Here is a 25,580-nt window from a genome sequence, read left to right as displayed (position 1 = left end):
GCTCTTTGACAATATAATAAAGCAACGAAAAATTTATAACAACGGACTTGAAAAATAATTATCTTGTTCTATTATGATCACATAATTATTATATTGAATAAAAATTAGATATTCACGTAATATAATTTTAACTTCTTATAGGAAATAAACATTAATAATTACGTCACGTATAATTTCATTTAAAATGTAAAGTTCGCAGCATTATCTGTTCAAATCTCTCTCGGGATACATTATGGAAGGATTAAAATAGCAGATTTCTCTTCGGATTAATTAAAATTAATATCACATTACCTGCGATCCATTTGGTACTGGTGACCCTTGCACTCCAGATGCCGCAACAATAGCTCTTTCGCGTTGTGCCATAAGTTGTGAGACTGAGACTCCTGAGAAAATGTTTCCTAGCCCCCCTATTTTCCTCTTCTTTTTCTTGTTGAGACCATCTGAAAAATATAATGAAACGTTGATAGAAATCATCTTTTGTTATTGGATATTTAAGATATGCAGAAAATGATATTAATTCTTAATGGAATTCCGAGGCACGTTAAATCTTCAAGGTCATGGAGAATTAAAATACGACTCATTTCCCTAACTCTAATTTTAACCCTCCACTTATTATTCAAGCGCTGCTTCAGGTTTCTTAATGAACGAGTGTTCCATTTGAAGTCCCACCGCAAGGTTAAATCCTATTTAGCGTAACAATTCCAAGATTCATATCCGTTTTATTCACTACCTTTCTTTTCCAACACATTTTACTTGTAAACGAACGTATAACTTTTTCCAATTTTGTATAAACCAGTTACAAAGATAAATGGTTATAATATTGTCTTTTTTCCAAGAAGATAAATGCACGAAGTGTCGCAGAAATTGTTGATCTATAGTATGATACATGAAAATAATGAATGAAAATAATTGCTATTCTTTACATAATAGAAACTATTAAATGAAAATTAGTTTTATATATTAACAGTAGTATAATATTTATAGAACGTATATAATTTTCATCGTGTTCATACTAATTGTTCCTACATACGAGAAAAATAAATAATGCACGGGAATGCACGCGAACTATTTAAACGATGCTAAAAGATACAAGAATGGAGGAAGATCACCCTTATAGGTTCGTTAGTATTTAAAAAAATTGATGAATCAGAGGAAAAGAAAAATAGGACGAAGCGAAGCAAATAACTGTTTCATATTTTGAATTGAAGCGAAACTATACAACTCCTCACAATCAAAGGTTGACAAGCAGCCATAACAAGCGTTCACACTATAAAATTACCTTGATTTACGAGGATAACAGAAAGCAGAATGGCAAAAGGGTGGCAAAGGGGATGGTTTTCAATAGCGGTCTTTTATCCGTAAGCCTACAGCGGATAATTATTCTCCACGGCTTCAATGGGGGAAGACAATTCGGAAGCGGGAGAAGCAAGATGAAGAGGACGAGGAAAACGGATGGGTGAAAGAGAGGTAGGGTAGGATGTAATAATGAATCCACCTAGGAGTAAGGCCAAGTTGTCTGCAACGACGGTAGTTTAACCCGATTTTCAAGGGGGTGAAAATTTGCGTAAAATCTTTGAAGCATTTCGTGGCTTTCGAGGGAGGTTCGCGTGAACGCGTAAAATCCTTCTCCCTTTATCCCAAAAATCTGCAGTCAATGGCTTATGGCTGTAAGCGTTGCCGCCATTAAATCTGACGAAGCAGAGATGACGTAGCAATTATGGAATATAGGCTATCGCTTAAGGATGAAACTCGATCCCTCGAAATACGAGGAAAGATATTGCAAATTCGATTGCAAGGGAAAATTACAAAGTGCGCCTTTTCTCGTGTAATTTCTCAAATTACTCTTTGTTCAATGTCTTGTAATAAAAATATATATAATATCTTCTTACATTTCATTCCATCGAAATTAAATATTAATTAAGATATCATATAAACCGTTAATGACGATAAGAGATAAAATAATAAAACGAATGAAGAAGCCTAATTTCTCTTGAACACACAATATTCGATACTGCTGAAATATGCTAACCAAAGATAGTTCCCATCGTTCTCAAGCAACTCTCGCGATATAGATCGAAGTTGCGGACTCGATGTCAGGAGATTTCGATACAGGGACCAATTGAACCGAACCAACGGCCATAATTATAACGATCTTCTGGTAGAGAAGTCCCGAGGCAAAACTTCTCGTTACGGCTGGCTGGCTGACGGACCAGCGGGATTCGAAGGCACTCGAATCACTGAAATCCAATTGAACCTCGGCCAAGGACTACTTCCCCAGTTGTTCGCTCATGACGATCTCAGCGTGGATCGGACGTTACGACGTGGTCGAGCCGTTGATGCGGACTAAACGGAAGCAGCGTAAAATGCGCTTGCGCGACCACAACAGGACGTCGGTCGAGGACGAGCCGGAGGTGGTTTGAAACGGTGTCGGCGGGGGTGAACATCACTCGGGGCAGGCGCAAGAATCACAACCGGACACAGACGTTGGACCGCAGTTCCTCTTCTCTCTTCACCTATTCGGAGCGCCGTGGCGCCGCTGCCTCTTCGTACGAAATTAACCCTTATCAACTCTCTGTCTGCCACTACCACCACCACCACCACCACCACCACCACCACCACCATCGACACCACCACTGCTACCACCCACTCTGTCCTCGTTCTCCTTCGCGTTTGCCCCCACCAAGCAGCCTCATCCAAACTAACATCGTCGCGTTGACGTCGCTGGCAGCGAATGGTGAGCGGATTCTTTCCTCCTCCCGGGACTTATTGATCGCCCGGACGATAAGAAGACACGAGCCGGCCGATTGGTTCCTCTTCCGGCCAGCTCGCGTCCTCTGTGCAACCCTAACACCGATGGAAAGCCTTCTGTCCCGCTTCGGGATTGTAGCGACAGAGACAACCAAATGCAAATTTGTGGATCGTCTGAGGATTTACCTGAGTGGGCTTTAAACTGTCTGATGACCTGTGCATGGCACACGCTCTAAGGTCTTTTGCCAATACTCGTCGAGTATCATGCCAACCAACTGGTTTTGTTATTAATCGCCGTTTTCGATAGCGCAGATTGTACGAGATTAATTGCATAATTGACGAACGGAACGTTTGATTTTGATGAATAGCGACGAAGATGAATGAAAATCAAAATTTGTCAAGAACTCGTAAAATCTTTACGTACCGAGTAAGATGATAAAAGAAAAGTTGCAGGTGTAACTAATAGCTCGCTCTCTGTGAAATCGTTTCCTCCGGGGTATCAAACGGCGCAAAGCGTATCGCGCCGTCGTAACACGAACGTGATCGATCGGGTAACAGAGAGAGCCTGTTTACCACGGAAAATTGTTCAGCGGGACAAGGAAAATGTAACGGCGAGCGATCGACCTCGTTAAACGTGTCACGATTAGTCGTTACACTTGTCTCGTCGACCTGGCGAAATCGGATCTCGAAAATTTATTAACACACCGACGAATCCGCTGACAAGGTATCTCGCGTGAAGCGTAAAAGTCAATAGTTACGGGCGAGAACCGCGGTACAAATTCCAGAAATGCTGTTTGCACGCTCAAACATTCGCCCCCTCTCTCGTCTACAGGATTGGTCTAGAAAATGAACGCATATTAAAAACGAAAGTAAATCCAGATACGAGTAACCAGCCGTCGGAATTCCATTAATAGCGTCGATCGAGTTTCGTTTCTCGTTTCTCGGTCGAGTCCCTTGGCAAACTGCGGTACATAAAAGCCATTCCCCAGGCTGAACCGAGCAAAACCGAAAAGAAGAGAGGAGAGAAATGAAATCGACTTTCGTTATTGAGACTCGTATTCGTGGAAGAGCGACGACGATAAAGATTCATTCGATTCGTCTCTCCCCTCCACGGCTTATTTCTTTTATTTTCCATCCCCGTTCGCGATTCGGAGGGTGTGTGTTTGCACACCACGCGAACGTATTACCTCCGCCGTTGAAATGCCTCGATAGAGGGAAACCAGGGGTAGAAAGAAAGATGGTGTGGAACGAAAGGGAGAGAAACAGGGTGACGTTTTCTCGGGCCACGTCGTTTTATATCACCGGAAAATTGGAATCGAAGCGACGCCCGTGAACGCGAACGTGAGCGTCGATGTTAAAACGGCCCTATAAAGTTCCACAGAAACACTGGCGACGATGTACATTTATATAGGGTGAAACGCAATTCCGTGATGCAATATCGTAATCGCGAGAAAGATAAATCTTTGAAGAATATTATATCGAACGCGTGGAAGCAGATTGTTTCATGCGGTAATTTTTGATAGAATCTAGCTTGAAAACTCGTCAATTCTGTTGACAATAGATAAATTATGCTTTCGATTTTCGAAATACTTTTCTTTGCATTTGCGTATGTTCAATCGTAAATGTATAGTTTCCATTAACCTGTCCTGTTAATTTTCTGCTATCTCTCGTGAAGCAAATTTTTATGAACTTTCCGAAATGGTAATTCAGTTATCTTGTACGTGACGATAAAACTGTTTTCAAGTGTGCTTACTTTATTTACCGAAAGTGATAAGGTAAGTATACGTTGAACACTTGTAAAAATTTTTATACAATCAAATTAATAAAATCATATAGTTATTCTTTATTGTGACACAATAACGTTAGTAATTATCAATATACTGTTATAAAATTGTTACCATAAAAATAAAGACGACTTTTGGTTAATCAAATTACACGTGTAATATAGCAAAACGTTGAGTTAAATTTTGTCCACCATATCGCTATTAAACTGTCTCGATCACTTTGCAATATCCACCTAACGTAATTCCTGAGTGAACAAAATCTACCAAAACCACTACGCTATACCGATGGCGGAAGGATTGAAATGCTTGAGTTTGGATGACAAAAGGTGAAATGAAACACAGTTAGAAAGTTTGCGAGCAGGCGATTAAAAATCAGCAACGTTGTCCTTTAAATCCCTCAGCCCCTGAAACCAGCGAACGATCAAAATACACTCGACGAATTTCAATGCACAGTCGGACTATTGTTTCTCATTCCCGACGAGCGAAAACCGTAAGCGAGGCTTTCGCTGTGTGTGCACAGGCTCGCTCGGAATAACAGCCGTTTAATTAGCGACGCGATGAAGAAAGGAAAAGACGAAAAAGAGAATAAAGAAGCAGAAGAGGAGAGGGGTGAACGGGTAGGAGGGAAGAGGAAACGAGAGAGAGAGAAAAAAGAAAAGAGTCGGTCTCGCTCGGTCGGTTATAGGATTTAGTAATGAAATCCGGACGGAGAGTTTAGCCGCCACGGTGATACATCATTCCACCTCCTTCCCCCGGGCCAACGCCTCCATCCACGGTTCCTACGTCGCGTTCGCCACCTCCATCCCTTTTTTCACCGACATCGGGGAGCTTTAATGCCGTCTCTATGTACGCGAAAAGGACCGCGGAAGAAAGAGAGGCACAGAGAAAGAGGAAAAGGGAAGCACAGACGGAACGAAAGAAAGGGAGAAGGGGATGGAGGCAACAGACCCCGCTAATGTCGCAATTTCGTCGTTCCTTTTCTTCTTCCCGGGACTTTTTTCCCGTTCGCTGCGCCCTAATGATCACGGCTCGGTCGGCAGCCGCGAGGCGCGATGCACGAGGAAAAACTTTTGGTCGTCCTCCAATAAAAGTTTTCGCCGCGTGTTTTCTAGTACGACGGTGAATAAACGTTCCCGGCGATTATGGCGCGCCGCTCTGACTACCGGAACTGGCGGAACTTTGTTAATACGACGGATCGATGGGAAAACTTCTTCGGGGGATATATTGATGGGTGGGAGGATGTGTACGTGCTCGGCCGCCGCGTACGCTGGTATACGTGAGATTGATTGGCGAGTATGTATAATGCGATCGAGTTCGACGAGTTCGTGGCTCGTTCGAGAATCCGCCAAGAAACTTTTCCCCAGGGAAAATTCTGATTTTGATCGATCGACCACCCCGCGCCCCCCGAACGTCGGATAAAACTCCCTAGATGGAAAAATTCCTTCTATGCAATTTCCTTGCGAGACTATTCCCCTCTATCTGATCGAGAAATACCTTCTCTAATTGGGCTACTTCGATCCCGCGTTTGTTATTCAACATGCAAGGAAACGTCTGTACTTCTTCGCGAATCGGTGACGTCACGATCATCTCTTATGAAACGAGTAACTTGGAATTATTTAGCTAGAAATGATATTTCTTTCTTTCTACTTTATTTCCAAAGGAGCATACCATATAATGATAGAAGTTACTGTTTTAAAACAACTGACGAGCTTCTTGAAAATAAGAATGAATATATTAGATATCGGATATATTTTCTAGCTAGGTAATTGAATTATTTTATAAAGTTTTAAAGGGACTAAGTTTTATTAGAGCCAGTATAATTAGCAATTCGAAGGTCGCTAATATTAAAATAAGATTGAAACCTCCGGCGAAATTTATTCAATTCTTTGTTTTGTCTTATGGGTTCTTTTCTTGTTTTGCACAACAATTATGTAGGTGATTGCATACAATAAAAATTTCCTATGTTACGAACTCATAAATGTAAATGGGGATACTTCGTTAAATAAGCAAACTTTAAAGCGTAACTGGTTTTATGTTGAAGCATATTGATAAATGTGAGGAGAAATTCAATCCTCCGGGTGAACGATTTGTTTACGTAGGATATTTTCGTAAATTATTACTTATAATTATTTTATTTACCGATTATTCGATATTCATGAATAAATGCTTACAACATATGATTATTGTCGATAATACGCGTATTTAAAATGAAATTATATATTTGAAACAAAACCGAAGAATATCTTAATTAACGTGAAACATAGAAACTGCGGCGAAAATGAAATGGCAAATTAACGTATTATTTTATATGTCACAAAAGGAATTATCATTTTTAGATAGCTTACTGTTAGAGTAAAGTATTTAGAATTTCTATTAAAAATTTCAAAATTTTATTCATGAATTTACTATTCCTAGGTGTGTAATGATATATAAAATGCCTTCTATTCTACTTTGAGGGTATTCCTCCTTTTTCATTTCTTCAGAAACTAGTTATAACATATTTTTTATAACCTGACATTCAATCAAAATTTTCCTTCGCATATCTATTTTGTCACTTATATTTTACTTCACCAAGTTAATCTAAAAAATGACGAAAGGTTTTTTTGAACAAATAATAGGTCAAATTGCAAAGGTTATAAATTTTACAAAACAAAATTATATAATGTAATACGATAAAAAGTAAACTTATTTCCGTTACTTCCCATACGTCAGTGTGATTAAATCTTAAGAATTTCACTTTGACTCAAGCTCCCCTACTCGGTAAAAAATTCATCCGCATTTATTACATCATTCAGATCTCCGTAGCAAGATATTCTGTACAAAAAAAATCGCCTACCTTTCCTATTCAAACCTATAATCTACTCGGACATCAAAATTATGCAAATCACGAAGAAATAAAACACGTCGTCACTCTTAGCTTTCTCAAACCAGAAAAAGAAAGAAGGGGCGAAGCAATCGATACGGTAGGTCGAAATTAATCGTGAAACAGAATTGACACACGCAAGGTCACGTTCTTACCTTTCCTGGCTTTGTCCGGCGAGGTGGGCGAGTCCGCGTTCACGTGAATCGCGGTTGCGACCGAGCCGGTGGATAAAGCCGGCGAAGAAGAGACCGTCGGTGTACAGGATGCAACAGGACTGCCGGCCGCCGTAGTTGGCAGCAGAAGTTTCCTCTTATGGTTGCAGAGCTTGGTCATCTCCCGCGTCTTGCCCTGATCTGGGCTCCAAGGTCGTGACGCAACCTGAAACAAGAACATAGACCAAGTCGTTAGTTACTCGTCGAGTAAACTATGCTGTGTATACTTTATACAAAAGACGATCGATTCACGACGAGGAAATTTCTAAAAAATCGCGAAAATCGTATAGGTGCATAATACGATATGCTATGTGATAACGATACTTTACATTATCTATGTGCATAAATACAATGGGTGTTGAGTAAACTTCGTAAATATTTGTTGAGTAAAACCGATACAATAGCAACAAATTGTATTGATTTGGTGTAAATTGTAAAGGTGAATACATTAACAAATAGACAAATTATTTAGTGTGTATTTTCTCAAATCATCGTTGCATGCTTTTTTCTAATATCACTTCTTACAGATCTAGTATTGTTGGTGAATTTATTTTATACTTCTGTGTACTTGTCTAATAAAAGGCAGCAAATATAGCGAAGAAACGATGATGAAAGATGGACGAACCAAATAAGATAAATAAAACAAAAGGTGCGTTACTTTACATATTTTTGCTGGTCTTGTTACACGTAAATAAGAAATGTACGATAGTACGCAAAGATTTTCAACCAAATATGTTCTTTTATATATTATTAACGCTTACTAACACATTGATTTAACGATCTTTCAAACACACTTAAACGATAAACGTTTAGCTGTTATAGCGTTTCCTTTTACACAACATATATTTCTATAATCAAAATTGGATAAAATTCCTCTAATTTTCAACTTTCAAGAGAAATTTGTAAGACCGGTTTATCTGGAAATTTTCGCCCATCACTATACGTATGTTTCTTTTTAAGTTGACTATAGTTTTCGTAAGTGCCCTGTTATTTGCGAACGGGGGTGTACTTCATGTTTTTATGCTTTCTTGAATTCACCCGAGTATCCACACACTTACTAGTCGGTCATAACTGGTGTCAGCTTTATAATTTCGTGGTTTCGTCGTGTCAGTTGGTAAAGAGCGAAGTCAAGCGAAAGAAGGCTCGTAAAAGGCCACGTTCCTACTTTCGGGAAATAACGTAGCGACTTTACGAGGAAATAACCTTTGGCATTTGTTCAAGCGATCTGGCTACAACCCTCGAGACACAGATAATAGAGATTGACTATACGGGCGCGGACATTGAAATAAAGAGGCGGAATCACGTAATGAAACGAGTTATTCCGCCTACGACCTACTTTTCCTGCCACGAAACGAAACGAGACCGCGATGCGGCCTGGCTTGCACCGCTTTCCTGCATTTCTGTCACATTCAAACAACGCCGATGTATTATGCATCGAACGTTTAAATTCCGGTTATTGGAACAATTCGCCCAACGTTTCGATAATTATCCAATTACGCGTAATTGCAATGGCGCACATGTGTCCTCGCCCACGCGAACAATTTGATTCGCAAGCAGCTTAGTATTTATTCCCATAAATTAGGCGATATCCCGGAAGTAATAACGAGGTTCGATAATTTAAGAAAATGTCAATTCTCAGAAATTAAACTAAAACTAAAAAATAAACGGAACGTTTCCTATTCGATAACGTAAAGCTCATCGTTCTGTCGACGTTGAGTGCAATTGATAGAAGTTTCGAACGCTAGCCGATCATTGTTGAAGAAATTGTAATAATAATTATCGTTATTAATAACAACAGTTATTACTAGTTATTTTTATTCACTGGTTGTTGAGGTATTTGTACGTGTTTGATTCTTAATTTATTCCAAAATAGTTGAATGAGATTTTGGTGAATGCGAGGGAATAGTGAACGAAGAAATACAGATTGATGTATTACATCGTTAGAATGAAACCAGAACGATAAAAATATAAACTATTAGTATGAAATATGAATATACACGATATAGTTCAATTGAATCGTTTTGATAGATGCTACGTTATATTGGCATACATTGTTATGAAATGATAACTGTAATCAACACTTATTGATATTTCGCCGGCTTCAATAAACCGATTTCAAGCTAAAATATATAGATTGAAACAACATACACACATGCTTCTGTCAACCTTGTAAAATATAAATAAACTTCTCTTTTTGAAAAATTTAATATCAAAAATCATCTCAATTGAAAAAGGAATTCAAAGTAATAAATTTTTAACATTATCCACGCCTGTAAGTTATCTTATCGATATAAAGGTCGTAGAAGAAAAATGTGACAAGTCTAATTTCGTTGTTTTTCTTATTTTTTCTATTATCTGTTAGAGCAATTACTTCAATGCAAAGCATAATTACTCGCTCAAGGTTAGTCGAAGGAAATTATTTAAAGAAGATATCGAAAGACATGTAAAAAAGACATGTATATAAATGATAGTTTTCTAACTGCTTACGTAAACGTAATTCATCCATTAAATACTATTGACTCAAACTGCATAGTCGAAAACAAACTATTACCACCCACTCGCCAATAATATCGAAACTACTACTACACGATCCTTAATTTGTTCGTCGTTAACGAAACAATGCACCATTTCCTCCAAACACGCAGCGACAGCGTCGGATACTCGATTCGAAGTCACGTTCGAAAGAAAAAGGAGGTCTTAAAAGTACAACGTTACAGAGATCGCGAAAGCGGGCCGACAAAAACGCGCGGCCGTGGACCAGAAATTAACGGCGCCCACGCATAATGAGCGGTAAAAATGATGAAGCTGCGTTGCACTCTATGTATGTATACACGCGTGCGTGTACGCGCGCCTATGTGTGCGTGTGTATGTGTCTACCGCGCCGCATACAACGTGCACCGTCTTATTTACGATGCGTCGTAATGGCACTGTGTACGTAGCCGTAAATTGCCGCGGAACGTCTCACGGGCTGACACGTAACACGGTTGAAGTCCTGGATGACCATTACCGGACATCGGCCCGTGGCCTTCCAACTTGGACACATTTTAACTCCGTGCACGAGCATCGCGCATCGATCATGAGATTCATGAGCATCGTCCGGTCGAGGCGTTCTCCTCTTTTTTCCTCTTTTTGCCGCTCTTTCTCTCTTCTCTTCTTTCTCGTTCTTCGTTTGCTCTCGTTCGCTGGCCCTTTTCGACGTTCTGACTCCGCTTTTGCGCGATGCTCGCGCGCCGGCGTTCGCCAATTATGGCGACACAGCGGCGGCGAAATCGCCGAGGAAACGGCCAGATTATCTGGTGTTTTAGCGAGCCCGAAGGTGGTCCAAAGGTTTTCGGGGCCGCTTACTTACGTAACCAGCGTCGCTGCGAGGTATGCGACGACGACCGTTTGTTCCGAGGATTGCTAAAGATCCTTGCGGTTGCTTTTATTGGCGGTTTCGTTGTGAAGGTAATGGTACAACCGAAACGAGAAGGGAAATAAAGCGAAAGACCAGGCCAGGCCGGGGATTTGCATAACCCAGGCTGATCGCGGCTCGATAACAGCGAACCGACGTTGCCCAGTATTGATATTTTGATGAGAACGCCCCGGTTAATATTCACGCCCTCCTGACTGCCTAATTGGAAGGAAACTAACTTCGACTGGCTACCATCGAGTTTCTTCGTGAAATAAATTCCCGTTGAACTTCTGCCACAGAGATCATCTGTCGATCGGATATTTTAACGCTTTAAGCATATGGGTTGCGAAGTTTTGGCTCGAGGTGAGATGGTTAAAAAGGAATGATATACATATGAAGTAAGTGTCAGGAAAAAATCGAGCTTTTTTGAATTATAATTATACGGGAAATTTTATGAAACTGTATGAAGTTGGACAAATTTCAATTTTTCGGTATGTTCGTTAAAATTAAAATGCTTTAACTGTAGAGCGGAAAAGAGACTAGAACTAAGAAAATAAATATTAGATAGGGATGAATCGATCTTTTTGATTTGTAATTATGCGAGAGATTTTATGAAATTGTATAAATCTGAATAAATTTTGATGCAAACTGATATTCGAGTAACGTTAAACCTTCAACAGCATAAAAAAGACTAGACAGTTATTGAAATATTATCATGCGTCATGTAATTACTATAATTTATTATTTTTTAAGAGATCTTGACGAGATCTTGACGAAGAAGTAATTATTTTCGAAATAATTTATTCTAAATTCTTCGTCATTTTATTGGACTATTAAACGATTAGTCCTTGATTGTATAATTGTAGATATAAATTTACATAAATTAATTTTGATACGCTTAATTATCACATCAATCGAATAAGTTAAATTAATTAAAATAAAACTTAATTATCACGTAATAAGTTGATAACGTACCATAACTTGTATTAACACATAATCATCGTAACTAAATATCTATAATGTGATATCGCAGCTATAAAAAGGCAATAAATACGAATCTTTAAACTTATTTCATAAGCATACGACGAGCTGTCGTTTACAAGGTATCACAATTTATTTTCTATGCTTTGTATCATTATACACGCTTCAAGTGTTACGAATAATATAGGCTATAGAAAATAGGTTTCCGCAAAAAAGTGTTTAAATACCCTGTAATTATTCGACTTAGAAGGTTTCGTAACCAACATCGGTAATTGTCCGTAACAGGAAAACGAGAAACTAATTGCACACGAAGAGACGCAGTAATTATCGACTAACTCCTTTGGCACAGAAATGGACGTAACAGTACGTCAACGATCTCGAAAGAGTTAATACTGTTGGTAAATGTAAGTGACAGACATGAGAAAATATTATTGGAAAGAATTTCGAGTTGAATTAAAAACACATTAGGTACTTATATATATATCTTTTCGTTTTGTAAAACTAAGTTAATACATGAAATAGTTGCGTGCGAATTATGTGCACTACCGCTCGTCAATCTAATAATGATAAATTAATAAGAAACCAACGATCGAAAGCATCGCTCACCGTTTTCTTATGGAATTAGCAAATGTAGGAAAAGATTGTTTATTTAAAATGTTAACAATGTTAGGTATGTTAAAATTAAACGTACACGATTCGTCGATATGTTAATCGTTTTCGAATATTGTTGTTAGAATTAATCACGATAGTCTTCCTAACAATTTTAGAAACCTTTCACTATGTTATCCATAATTTGACAATCAGAAAAGCTGAATTAAATCGTTTAAAGACAAAACTATTTCATAATATTTGAAACTTGCAGATATCAAATTTTCCATTTACATATTTATTCTGGAGAATAAATGTTATCGTATCAACATTAATAAAGTGTGATTTTTTCTATTTGCAATTTTTTAGCTATATTAAGTTCCATTCAAAATAATCAACTGTTCGTGTACTTTGTGCTCATATATTTTGTATAATAGCGTATTGTAAAGTGTTAAACATAGATAATTTAATTCAGGTTAAATACACGTACGCATATTGAATTTGACGTTGTCAAAAGATAAAAAATAATATCACTATGTCAATCTGATCTACATCAAAAATGAAAGGCTTTCCGGAGGCTGTTTACTATATTTCGACGTGGCCATATCTATCTACATATATACGTCTGCATCTGTGTGCCATATACACAGATACGAACTGAATTACGTAAAAAGTATGTAAAATAATATTTGTAAATTCCTTCTACGTGTAGATATTATTTCAGTCCGTGAATTATTTTTACCTTAAAAATTATATAGCTGAATACTATACGACAAAAAATATGAATAAAGTATTTAGTAGAATACTAAATACATCCGTTCACGCAAATATCTTAATATACACGTGTATTACGTAAGTAACTACTTTTTTAAGCTACAATTTACTTTTACTTTTAACGTCTTTTTATTACTAAATTCTACGAAATATTATCCAATAAAATTTTATTTTGTAACTTGACTTGAAAATACGTACTTCACTATAGGCGAGTATCAAAAAATATTCTATAAATATAATTCGCATAATATGATATATTTGTTTCAAATAGTCTGTGTAATAAATTATATAAGTGTGTATAGATTTTTTAATATTATCGATATTAAAATAAATCTTCACTATGAAACGTTTAGATACATATTGATTTACTATTAAACACATATTTATTTCTAGCAAAAGAAATGCTGACAGCTATTATTCCAGTGAATTTTCGATATAAGTAAAAAGGAAAAGTTTTCAGACCAAACGTTGGCTATCTATTTCTTTATCACCTCGTATATTGTTTTCTTCTTAATATACATAATCTACACATATATATGTTATTTTTAATTATCATACATTATATCTTCCCTGTATAATGATACATTTGTTGAATGATTTGGCAGATGAAATGTAAATTTCAATTTAGAAAAAATGCTAAAATTAACTAATATATTTACATATGCAGCTTATATCGACGACATTAAATAATCACAAAATGAAATGCAAATTAATTTCATTTGCAAATTCAATGCAGTTAATTTCTGTAATACAAGAAATCCGACATTTGATGGTCTATTACCACGGATGTTACCACGAAGAAACTTTGTAGAAGCCGAGTGACTCACGAGCGAAGAGATCAAAATTCGAAATCAGATTCAACACCGGTCAGCGGACGTTATTCTTTCCCCTAAGCATAAACGCACAATGCCTCTATTTGTGGCGTGAAGAAACTATTAAAATGCAAAGAAATGCGAAGAAACACAAGTGCAAGGTCGTCCGCATCATTTTCCATTGTTTCCAAGCGTTGAATTCATTCTTCGTTTCTCACGAGTAACAGACGAATATAGGCCTGTATTTAAAGCGTGGATGATTTTTATTCTCGGAGGCATAAGATTCTACGGCACGCCAAAAGATGTATTATATTTGAAATTAATCAAAACAGGACATTCGTTCCAGAGAATTATGGTCGTTTTAGTTGTTGCGAAACAACGTATTTCTTATTCAATAGTCTTAGGGAAAAGAGGTCGGTGCCTCTGATTAAATAATTAGGTTAAAAATCGCTGTAATAAGATAGTCGAGCGTAATCGTCGATGAACGACGGAGAAACATGTCGAAGTTTTGTCGTGGTACAGACCGAAGTACTGGCAGGTTAATTAAGAACGACCTGAATACGACGTCGAGATTACACGTATTCGCGGCACTCGGCCTTGGCGTCGAGAACCGACGAGTCGGCGTATAATGACGTATGCCGCCGGTTAACTCAATCAGAACGTGTTCCCTCCGACCGGTCTATTATTCGTTCTCCTTCTGGCGAGCCGCTCATCAACGATGATCACCTTAAACGCTAATCTTGTCCACTTACGCGACACGACGCGTCGCGATATTGAATAAAATTGCACCGTCGATCGGTTCTTTTCGCGATTCTTTCGAAATCGTGTCGCGCGATTCATTCAACGATGCCCTCGAGATTCAGCTCGATTCGTGAATCACGAACGATGAAATTTATCGATCTCGTTCCTTCGATGGCCTCCGTAATCCGAAGGACATCTTTATTTACGGCCATCGACGCGAATATTAATGCTGAGCGATAAAATCGATCGGAAGAAACGAAGAATTTCATTCAAGGTTCCGGCTGTGGGAAAACTTTTATGCTGCTTTGAAATTAAGTTGATATGCATATGTATTTTTGAAAATGTTTTTACCTTTAACTTTACCTTCAAACAATTTCATTCGATAAATTATTGTTGGATAATTTATTAACGACAAACAGATTTATTGATTTTTTAAATAAGAAATAAAGCTTAAATATATTTAAATATATTTATAATTTGCGCAAAACTATTGTAAGGTTTTATGAACGCTGTAACAGAGAAATTTATTGCGAATATTGTGAGAAATATTAATGCTGGAACTATCGACCTTTCCAAGATGCATCTAAATATATTATTTATAGTTAATTAGAATTAATTAGAATTATAACGGGGATAAATAAGTATATGTAATATTTCTTGTCTCAATAGAAGCAAGCAATAGCTTTTTACCAAAAATACGTATGTTTAGTAATTACAAAAACAAAAAATCTGATACCAGTCATTTCGACTGTATCAGTAGTAATTCTAGTGTTAAAAAATCTAATGTCCAATACTAGGATATACAAATAATTCCATTTTTTCTATCTCAATGTACATCTGTAAGTCAAATATATATCAAATACCAATTATGTTATTAACTAGTCACACGCCATCAAGAAAATAAATTAAATCTCTAACTTTCGATTAGGACAAACTTTTAAACCAAAGTTTCACACGCTTCTGTCGCTAACAATTTCGTTTTCTCGTCTACGTTCGTCCGAAAGTCTTATCCAGAAACGGAATCAAGATTGAAACTGGGAAAGGTCAAAGCGAAACATATATCGAGATCAAAACTATTCCACAAAAGGAAACGATTGAAGTTCTATGGACAGGTAGTGGTGTATAGTCAAAAAGAGCGTATTCTCGGTCGAATAACCAGCTCGATAATCTGAAACGTTGTTAAAGCGTACCGTTTTCCAGAGAATTATTTCTCATTGCAACGCCGCCTTTTGCAAACGGTATAATCACGCCAAGCGACGGAAACCGCAGTTTAATCCATTTTCCTGGCAAACTAGACATCGTTCCTCGACAGCAACGACCTTAATACCATGGCTTTAACGGACCAGTGACCGTTGTTCACCGAGAGACAAACGCAGCCCTTTTTTATTATCCTTCGTTCTTTTCGTTCCTATTCGTTTACGGTGAAGCGAATAATTGAAAGGCGAGATGCAAGATGGTTGCACAACAGAATTCATCGGAGCTCTCGCGTGGGTCCAACGCTGATGAAAAATGGTTAATTAAAAGCGACTGTTCTTTTGGCGAATCGTTGCGCCAAAGCGACCAGTGAATTACAAGCAATAATTCGTTCTTTCAAAGCAATCTTCGACCGGGTCGTATATTTCCAGTGAAACGTGATTGTGTAATTTTGAAGGTGTTCGTAAATTGATATTCTTCGTAAAACACATAAATCTTAAGGAGTTAATGAATATGCTACTCGTTGAGAAAAAATTGTATAGAATTTCGTTTTGTATTCATTCGACTTCGTTAAAGTGATATTCTTAACTTTATTTCATCATGTATTTGTACACAGCGAAATATTTGTTTCTATTATGTTAAACATTTTGTTATATGTGTTTGGTAAATACATATAACTCAGTCAATATCTTCGAAACGATTAAAACAATGCTCTATCGTTTCTTTCAAACGTTGCGAATAAAATGATTGCACAATGTTAATTTTCCGCACGATATCCAGTGCAACGTTCTCTCGCATTGATGCAAACGAGTTTCTCGCCGAATTTCTCTCGACTTGTCACTTCTCTGCCGAAACAATTGATCTAACAATTATCTCTGATAACACGAAATGTGATTTACAATTAATTGCTCCATTACAAATTATTCATTGGTCCTTGAACGCTACGAGTAACACGATAATAGAAGATCGATCACAAAACGAATTTTTATTATCACTTCGTTTATTATTTTGTTGGATCGTGAATATAATATTCTCGCACTCGCTTTAAAAAATAGTTATGGCTATATGCATACTTGTACAAATTTCTTTCACTTCGTGTTACTTTACGTAAATTATTCGACACGCTAGTTCCCTTGGAATAAGTTATTCACAGCTATCAAATTACACGGAACAGTATACAAATCTCAATTAAAGTAATTTAAAAGATTTAAACTTGCGTTATATCTTACGTAAAAACTGAATCATTTATACCTCACATTTATTACAACAACCAACAGATTTATTAAACTCTAGGTCTACATTTATACGGCGCTTTTTGCTCAACTTAAACAGCGCTATAATGTATTTCCTAGGTTCTTAAAACGTCTGTTTAGTACTTGACATATTTCATACAAATGTTTCGTCTCACATACCTCTAATATAATTTACTTTACATCGTAAAGGAAGGACTAAACGTCTCCTAAAGGATATTCGCACGGTAAACGATATTTCGTATTTAGGAATAAATCGGAGACAAATAAATTGAAACGAAAATGTACAAAAGCTCGCGCCTATGCAAGTTTTTAAGACACAAGAAAAATAAAATAATATTTGTACTCGTCGAGCATCAACGATGTTTGAGATTCCAACTCCAAACATATGCACAAAGCACACTTTGAAGGTAGCGCGGACAATATGTGTGTATGAATACCAGCCAACTCGTGTTTTGCAACTCTAAAGGGCTTTTTAAAACATGATAACAAGCGATGGACAAATATCTATTGTTATACCTACTTGCTATTGTTTCGTTAACAAACACGTTACATAGATAGTTTGCAGTATGAATAAGAAATTACGCGCATAAATAAATTGTAAACAACCTAATAGACGCGTGCCGTTGGTGATAAGTATACGGCATTCGATACTTTGGAAATCTACAAATCTAGTCAAAAACAAAATCATTCCGAACGATGCAGGATACTGATAAGTATAGGACATATTTTATCAGAATATCTTATATTTGCACGTGAAGGAAGCTGATTAAACATCAAGGCAGCTTTGAAGGTGATCTTGGATGAATTTAAAAAAACATTCAGAATATAAAGATACAGCGATAAATCTGATTGACGTCATATAACCGAATGAGTATCAAGCTACGTATTAATATTATAAACGTTTTAGAATCAAATATCTATCCATGTAACCATTGTACGGGGACAAGTGATTGTCAATGACTCCATTGTTATATAAAGAAAAAGTATTCAAAAGTAATATATGTTTCTGTTAGATACATTTTAAGCATCAAGAATTTCATAATACCAGCTATTTGTACCTGCACAACAAAACTGCACTACGATTTATCCTATTTTTCCCATATAGTCCAGATATAAAAAACAAAAGACTTATCAAGCTTTCATTCTATGGCCTTCAGTTTTATTCGAGACAACGACATTTTCGATAGATATTTTGACCAAGAGCAACAACAGCACAGACACAGACGAGTAAACGCGCGGCCGGATATCGAGATCGAGTGCTTTATATGTTTTTTCGCGCATATCGTCGAGCCTTTCTTGTTTCCCGTGGACCGCCGTGCCAGTCGGAATTAATGTAACGACGCCATTAGTCCGCGATTTTACGACTTTCATTGTGACGGCCGATCAGAGGGTGAATCCGCGTCACAAATTGGACCGTCCACGTAACAATGGCGTGTCGCGTTTCGTGCGTGCACGTCCGCTCTACAGCCAATTAAACCCGTGTATGCTCGATTGCAAAGAACGTTTTCGACGGGTCGCATGCTGATTGAGTGTCCGCGTACCGATTGTTTTTCGAGCTGCAACCTTCGCATTACGTAACGCCAACCGGCCCGCGATTCAATCGCGTACACGCCGTGGGAAATTTCGCATACGACCACGGTTCTCTCCTGTCCTTCTACGAATAACAGCCTCAGATATTTACTCACACCCGTATTTCCCTGCGGCAGCAGTTTACCTCTTCGTTTGCGATCAATCTCCAAGAACCGCTGTTCTCGAATTCGAAGCCAATTCTCTGTATTTATGGTTGGATATTTTGCATTTAGGTACATGGAAGCAAAATTGGGACTGGTTTTTCTGCTGCGTATTGGACTTATGCAACAATACTCATTCTGCTTGTTAATACTCAAGAAGTATTCTTGAGTCATAGGGTCGTACTTTGGTTTCTTTATTTTAGGATATTTAATCTGTTAACTGGAATCATCTTCAATCATATTCAAATTAATTATCTATCATATCCAATCACTTGGATATTACATAATCATTTCTTTAATTAAATTGTCTATATTTTTACGCAACTACATATCTTATTTATGTTAATCGTTTACTCTTTTGAACATTAAAAGCTATCATAGATGAAATTTAATTATTAAATTTGAACGGAGAACGAAAATATATCCTACTTTTATTGCATAAATATTAAAACGAAATTATCGAAACTACGCGATAAAAGTCATGCTACTAGAGGAATAATATCCATTGATTTAAAAATTAATACATTGTAACTTATATTAATAAATCAATAAGGTAACTCCGAATTTTAATAGAATTATCATAAAATACTATACGACAACATGTTTACAGCCTTCCGTTTTTTTCATAAATGGAAATTGAGCGAATTTATTAAACAATAATTCTCGTATCGTTTCGCATTCCTATATTCGAATACCTACATTAAACAATAAAACAACTTTATTTATTTTCATAATTAACCGTACAAATGCAACTTAAAAATTTTCATCGTGATTCTTATTTAATATCGCTTTAATAGATAATATTAAGTCGTCGAATGGCTCGTATCATCATGCACGTAGAAAGAACGATACGAAGGAAAATGTGTTTACAACTTCCAATTATCGAAACAACCATAACTTTACGGAACAATTACCGAGATATTGCATACTATAACCAATGACTATCGTTCAACGATCTCCTTTCGCCGTGAAATCGAGGTTCCTTCGCGATCTACAATAATTGAACATTGTCGCTTAATCACGGCGCAAAGCAATGAATTGGATCTTTTTTTCCCGTATGCTAACTTGATTCGCGATTATTTGCATCCTTGCGAGAGGGCTATCAATAACAGCTACCAAGCCCACTTCAATGATATAATCGCGATCGGCGACGATAAATAATCGTTGCCGCCGAAAGGAATTACGACTAACGAGCCGCTGGCAACCGGCTCACCCGCAACTTATTATACCAATTATCAAGCTATAAGTAACTGTCCGTAACAGTCAATCCCACGTTTTGCGTTCGCGCAACCGATCACCTTCCCGTCGATATTGACCGGCTGATTGACCGGCAGTCTTTTTTTCTTCTTCCTTGCCCCATCTTTTCCTCTCTTCACGTTTGCTTCTCCGTTTCGTTCTCCGAGTACAGTCCTCGCGGCGTGCAATTAATTTCGCCGGCTGCCTAAATTGCACTCGCTAACGAATAACATAAATATCGTGCGAAACTCTTAAGGTCGTTGCCGTTCCGCTCGTTAATTATCCGCCTTCGAGCTACCCGTGGATCGCGAACCGTCGCGTCGCGTCGAGCTAGCGATCAGGAGACGAAAGGGCGGAAGTCATCGGCGTAAAGCAAGCTAACTGCATACACGCGTACTTACATATGCGTATATGTATACGTACGAGCATGCTGCAAGGGAAAGGAGAAACTAGTAAGGATGTCGGGAAAAAAGAAGGCAACTACATTTTCCAGTAATTTGAGTACACCAAGAAAAAGCAATTCAAAGTTAAATCACTTTTAGCACTTTCTGTAAATTCATAGTCGGCGTAGCTGATAAGTAAGTTAATATTCACGGTAATAAAGTTTTGAACTTTTCAATGTAAAATCTATACCTTTCCTTACCCTTCAAGGAATAAGATTTAATATTATTAGGATTACAATTCAACCGTGTTGACGAATGACGATGTTACTTGTTACTGTAAAACCCTATTTTATCAATCTTCATTTCATACTGTAGTAAAATCGCGATAACGTGACAACTTACAAGTGGCTGATTCGTGTCTTCAAAAGTCGTATTTGAAGGTACAACTTCTTCTTCGTTATGATACCATTTTATACCATTTCTATATGATTCTGCATCATCATGTATTGTTTTTGAAGGCAAATAAGTAATGAAAACGTGATAGAAAAAAGATATTCGGGTCGCCGGAGAGAACATTGATAAATGTGCTAGATTGAATGTGTTAACGCGTGATTGACGTGAATTTATTGCCGACGTACGAGAATTGGCGATAGAAAAAGGATGACAGGAAGGATTTCATAACATTTTCCCGAAAACGATGCCGTATCGCATGTACGTATCTACTAACGATGTCGGTTCGATCGGTTGAAACTGGTGCACTGTGTCGGCGACACGAATCGAGACTGCATGCAATCAAGATTGTGACGATATAGAAGAAAGTACAATACGAAGAAGAATTAGATGGGGAAAAATACACGAAGTTATACATTGTGTGAAAGGTTGTGCGATAGATTAATATCCGAGTGTTAAAAATAGAAGATACGGTCAAATTTATGTGTAAATGAAGTAGCGTGCAATTACATAAATGCTCTGCAGTCTTATAATTGATGTAGAAAAGTTCTTGATTGTGTAATGTAATTCTTTTGAGAGGAAATTCTCATTGCGATTAAACGTGGCTCGAAGATACATACAGATTACAAATATTAAGTTAATAGCTTTTCTTTTCATTTAGATAGTTCTTGATAAAAAAATTGAAATAAAGATATGGAGAAACAAGTTCGTAAAATTAATTTAAAGACTGCTAACAAGATTACAATGTAATGAAAAGATAAGATCGATGATCTTGGTATGTAACAAACATTAATACAACGGCATTCGATAAACAAACATCGATCTTAATAATAAAACAAATATGATTATAAAATCATTAATATCATATAGTCACTGAATATTATATAAACAATAAGAATTTATCATAAACCAAATCATGTTATGAAAACTATGATCACGATGCATTACCTTATTATAAAATAATCAATCTAATCGCTCAAATAAAATTACCGATCCTATTAACCTCTGACCGGTAATAATTGATAATTAATTAATGAATATTGACGTCGAAAATTATCCACGATTAATTTGCCAGCTTTCGTCCAATTAACGTATAACCCATGTCCGTAATTCGATTACAACCTGTTGTTGAGACACCTGTCTTTTAAATAAGGCTTCATATTTCGGTTCGCGATAAAAGGTATAAAGTTCGCAAGAAAAGAAGAAAAAGGACAAACGTAAAAAGGAAAACGAAGAAAATGGTAATTTCATAAAACATTTCAAAAATTCATACCACGATTCACAACTATGCTTTGCACCAATTTTATCCAGAGCGTAAAAAGGAAAGAAAAGAAAAACACGAAAGGAAAGCTGCGGTAGAATAACGAAAAAAGAAAGAGAGGAAGATAGGTAGCGCAGGACGTGCGCTAATATTTTACGATTCTCATTTATAATGTCGGTAATGTTCTACTCAGTATGCAGTGCGTATTCACCGCGGTGTAAAACAGGGAATGCAGTCACCATGCGTCCGAACACTTCTTTCTTTTCTCCCTTCCTCTTTACGACATTAATTTTCGTACTTGGAATTTATCGCGAATTCCCGGTTTCCTTACTTGAGTTGATATGTATGTACACCTTGCAAATTGAGATCTTAAACGTCGATCAAGCGATAGCACTTACGTGAAACAAGATGCATTATCTTTTTATTTCACCTCTTTTTTATTTCGTATTGTTTCGTTGAAACAACTTAATTTATTGTTACTTTTGCATGTTACACGCAATATGCTATTATAAATTATATTATTTACTAAACTCGTAATCTCTTAGATTTCTTTATACAAGCGTAATAATTTCGCTCACTTTTTAAAATTCTAAGCAGCAAGATCAATTTGTAACTCTTCCTAAAAATTTCATAGATTTAGAACTGCGCATTTTCAGGGTCTTCGATGATTTTTTTTGTAAAATATATGGATGAAAACTTGCTTTCTTATCTTTCGTTACGGCTACATATTTTCAACATTCTGTTCATTTTTATATAAGTTGTGTATTTTTCATTCCTGGCAACTTTACCGTTAAGAAGACAGATCGACAATTTACCTACAAAGGGAGGCTCGCTGAATCAGAAACGTCTTTATTTAACGTTTTTATTTAAAAGAACTTATCGTCAATCGAATTATTGAGTTTCCCATAAAGTCGGTTACATAGAAGCACCGCCATAATAGTTTCGTCTCAAGTCGCTTCCTCGAGGCTCATTTGTAGAACCGAAGCGAAAAGGAACGCTTTCCCGTGGATTCAATAAAAGAAGCTTGAACCAAGACGGTGTTCACTTTCATGACGTTATCGAACGACGGCCCGGCTTCCCCCTTTCCAACCAGGAAAAAGATCGTAACGATAATACGGACCGTAAGTCATGCACGGACTGGAAAAATGGTACGGTCCTCCACCCGATCGTTACATTTTTCCAACCCCCTTTTCCCTCCATTCTTTCCTTCCTTATCCTTTCCTTTCTTAGGCGTTCAACGAACCCGAAGTAACAACCGCGATTCCATCGACTCTCTGAAACAGTTTTTCTCTTAGGATCCTATCTTGAATTCAATCCTAAAGCGTGATACCGATGATGGATTAATCTTCACTAAATTAATTTCAATTCAATCTACGTGGTGGCTATTTGCCAACTGAAGAATTGATAATCGATACTAACGAGTAGCTAGACTGTGGATTTTTATGCATTTACGAGAAGATCAAAGGCGGGCAAACGCACAGAATTTATATAATACACAGTGTGCAAAAATCATAATATTTATAATATTTCGTAAATGTTCGAAAACAGTTTTCTACCAAGGTTCAATTTATTCCATTTTATTGCTAAAAATATAAATTTGTACAAATATCCGCAACTCCTTCTAATTTAGTTTGATGATGTTTGTACATTTATAAGAAATTTAAAGGTGTTCTCCTAAGATTCCATTTCTTTAATTGCATTAATAAAAACACGAATTTGCACAAACATTTACGAATTATTTGAAATAAACGTCGTCATTGTGAGCGACGATAGATATAAGCCATCCTCTGTGTGTCTCTACATCAAACTGAACTTGGCATTGAATATGGAATACCGTAGCTTCAAAGTTTTATACTACCGCATATCTGTATCCAACGAAACTATAAATTTCTCGTAACATCGGAACGAAATAATATTTTAGAATCAGTTTATACTTATCAAACATATATATCGTAACTGGCGAGTCAAAGGTAAACACAAGTCGAGAGATTCGAGTACAAATACGTTTGAAAATAAATCGAGTAGAATTCTTCGCGAAATTCGTCTCTTGTATTTTTAAATCACGTACACGCAGAGAAAAGATCTTACCGCTCTTTGAGCCGAAGAAATCGTTGAATATATTAAGGTTTGTTGAGAAAAACATTGGCGCGAAGATTTTAGTCGGAATTTATAGCATCGATCGTCGATGAAAATGTAAATGGACAGGCAGTTGCGAAGGCGAGACGTGTCGCGATGAATTGCGAGGAGTGTTTTTGAGCATGATAGAATCGAGCTCGTGGGTGATTCACTCGCCGGTATCGCGGCAGCCCCTTATTTCGAGCCGCCTTGGCACCAAGAAATAATGTATCGTGGTTGAAGCTGCAGCCCGTTTTACGTCACGGCCGATCTGATCTGGCTGAACGCCCGCATTTTATGGACACTTTTGCAGTTTGCTGCGGTTGGAATGCTGCATTGATTTGCGATAAATGTCGAAGGAAAATCAATTTTCAAGACGTACCGCGAAACCGGCGTTGTCGTCTTACGTGTATCGTTTAAACTAAAGCGACGAATTCCATTCAGCGACTTGTATTTTCGTCGATCACTTTGTAAAATCGTATAAAAGTTCGTTCACTTGAGGATTTCAACCACACGTTATTACTTTTACTCTATCGATGGCTAAATATCTGTGACTAACTGAACTTTAAAGTTTCTTAACCGATGCACACGCATTTTTCCTTCGAATGGACGGTTAAAGTGAAACGAGACGCATTGAGAAGTTTATGGAACACAAAAAACGCATCTCTTTTTACAACTCTATGAAAGTTAGAAACGCGAACATTTCGCAGTCGATTATAGAATCGATACGTTATATGCGAGGCCCATAATCCAGTTTACCGAAGTTATTCGAAGTATTAAACTAAAATCTTTCTATTGGATTGAATTACCGAACAGCTGTTCGGAACTGATGTGGCGCAATTAAATATGATTAAGTATAAAATACGAACACGAAGCTTATGAACGTCTTTTAGGTACCAAATTGATTAGGAAGCAATTTTGCGGCCGCACCGCCGCGCGTTATATAAATGTCGAAAAGAGTTTCTCTGATAATGAATTACGGTAATAATCGGAGCACCGAGCAACTAGTGTCTTAATTAAGGGAAAAATTCTGATATATTATGCTAACAATTTACTTTTGA

The 25,580-nt window shown here is 37.1% G+C and overlaps 1 protein-coding gene across 2 annotated transcripts in view; it reads right to left on the bottom strand.

Annotated features, from left to right (window-relative positions):
- The window catches only part of LOC132910002 (mucin-2-like), a 708,972-nt gene that overhangs the window by 20,522 nt on the left and 662,870 nt on the right, over positions 1 to 25,580 (bottom strand). Inside the window, exons 4-5 of one of the 2 annotated variants that reach the window (XM_060965343.1) lie at positions 7,551 to 7,773; positions 292 to 440 (exon numbers count right to left, since the gene is read on the bottom strand). In XM_060965343.1, the coding sequence (XP_060821326.1) occupies positions 292 to 440; positions 7,551 to 7,773 (372 nt within the window). Of the gene's footprint in view, positions 1 to 291; positions 441 to 2,029; positions 2,505 to 7,550; positions 7,774 to 25,580 lie in introns of those variants that run through there. The other variant, XM_060965344.1, reaches the window with a different exon arrangement.

The sequence above is a fragment of the Bombus pascuorum genome, chromosome 8 (genome assembly GCF_905332965.1).
Source record: "Bombus pascuorum chromosome 8, iyBomPasc1.1, whole genome shotgun sequence".
NCBI lineage: Eukaryota > Metazoa > Arthropoda > Insecta > Hymenoptera > Apidae > Bombus > Bombus pascuorum.
Note: the sequence above shows the minus strand (reverse complement) of the source record. Positions and strands in the feature narration are given on the sequence as shown.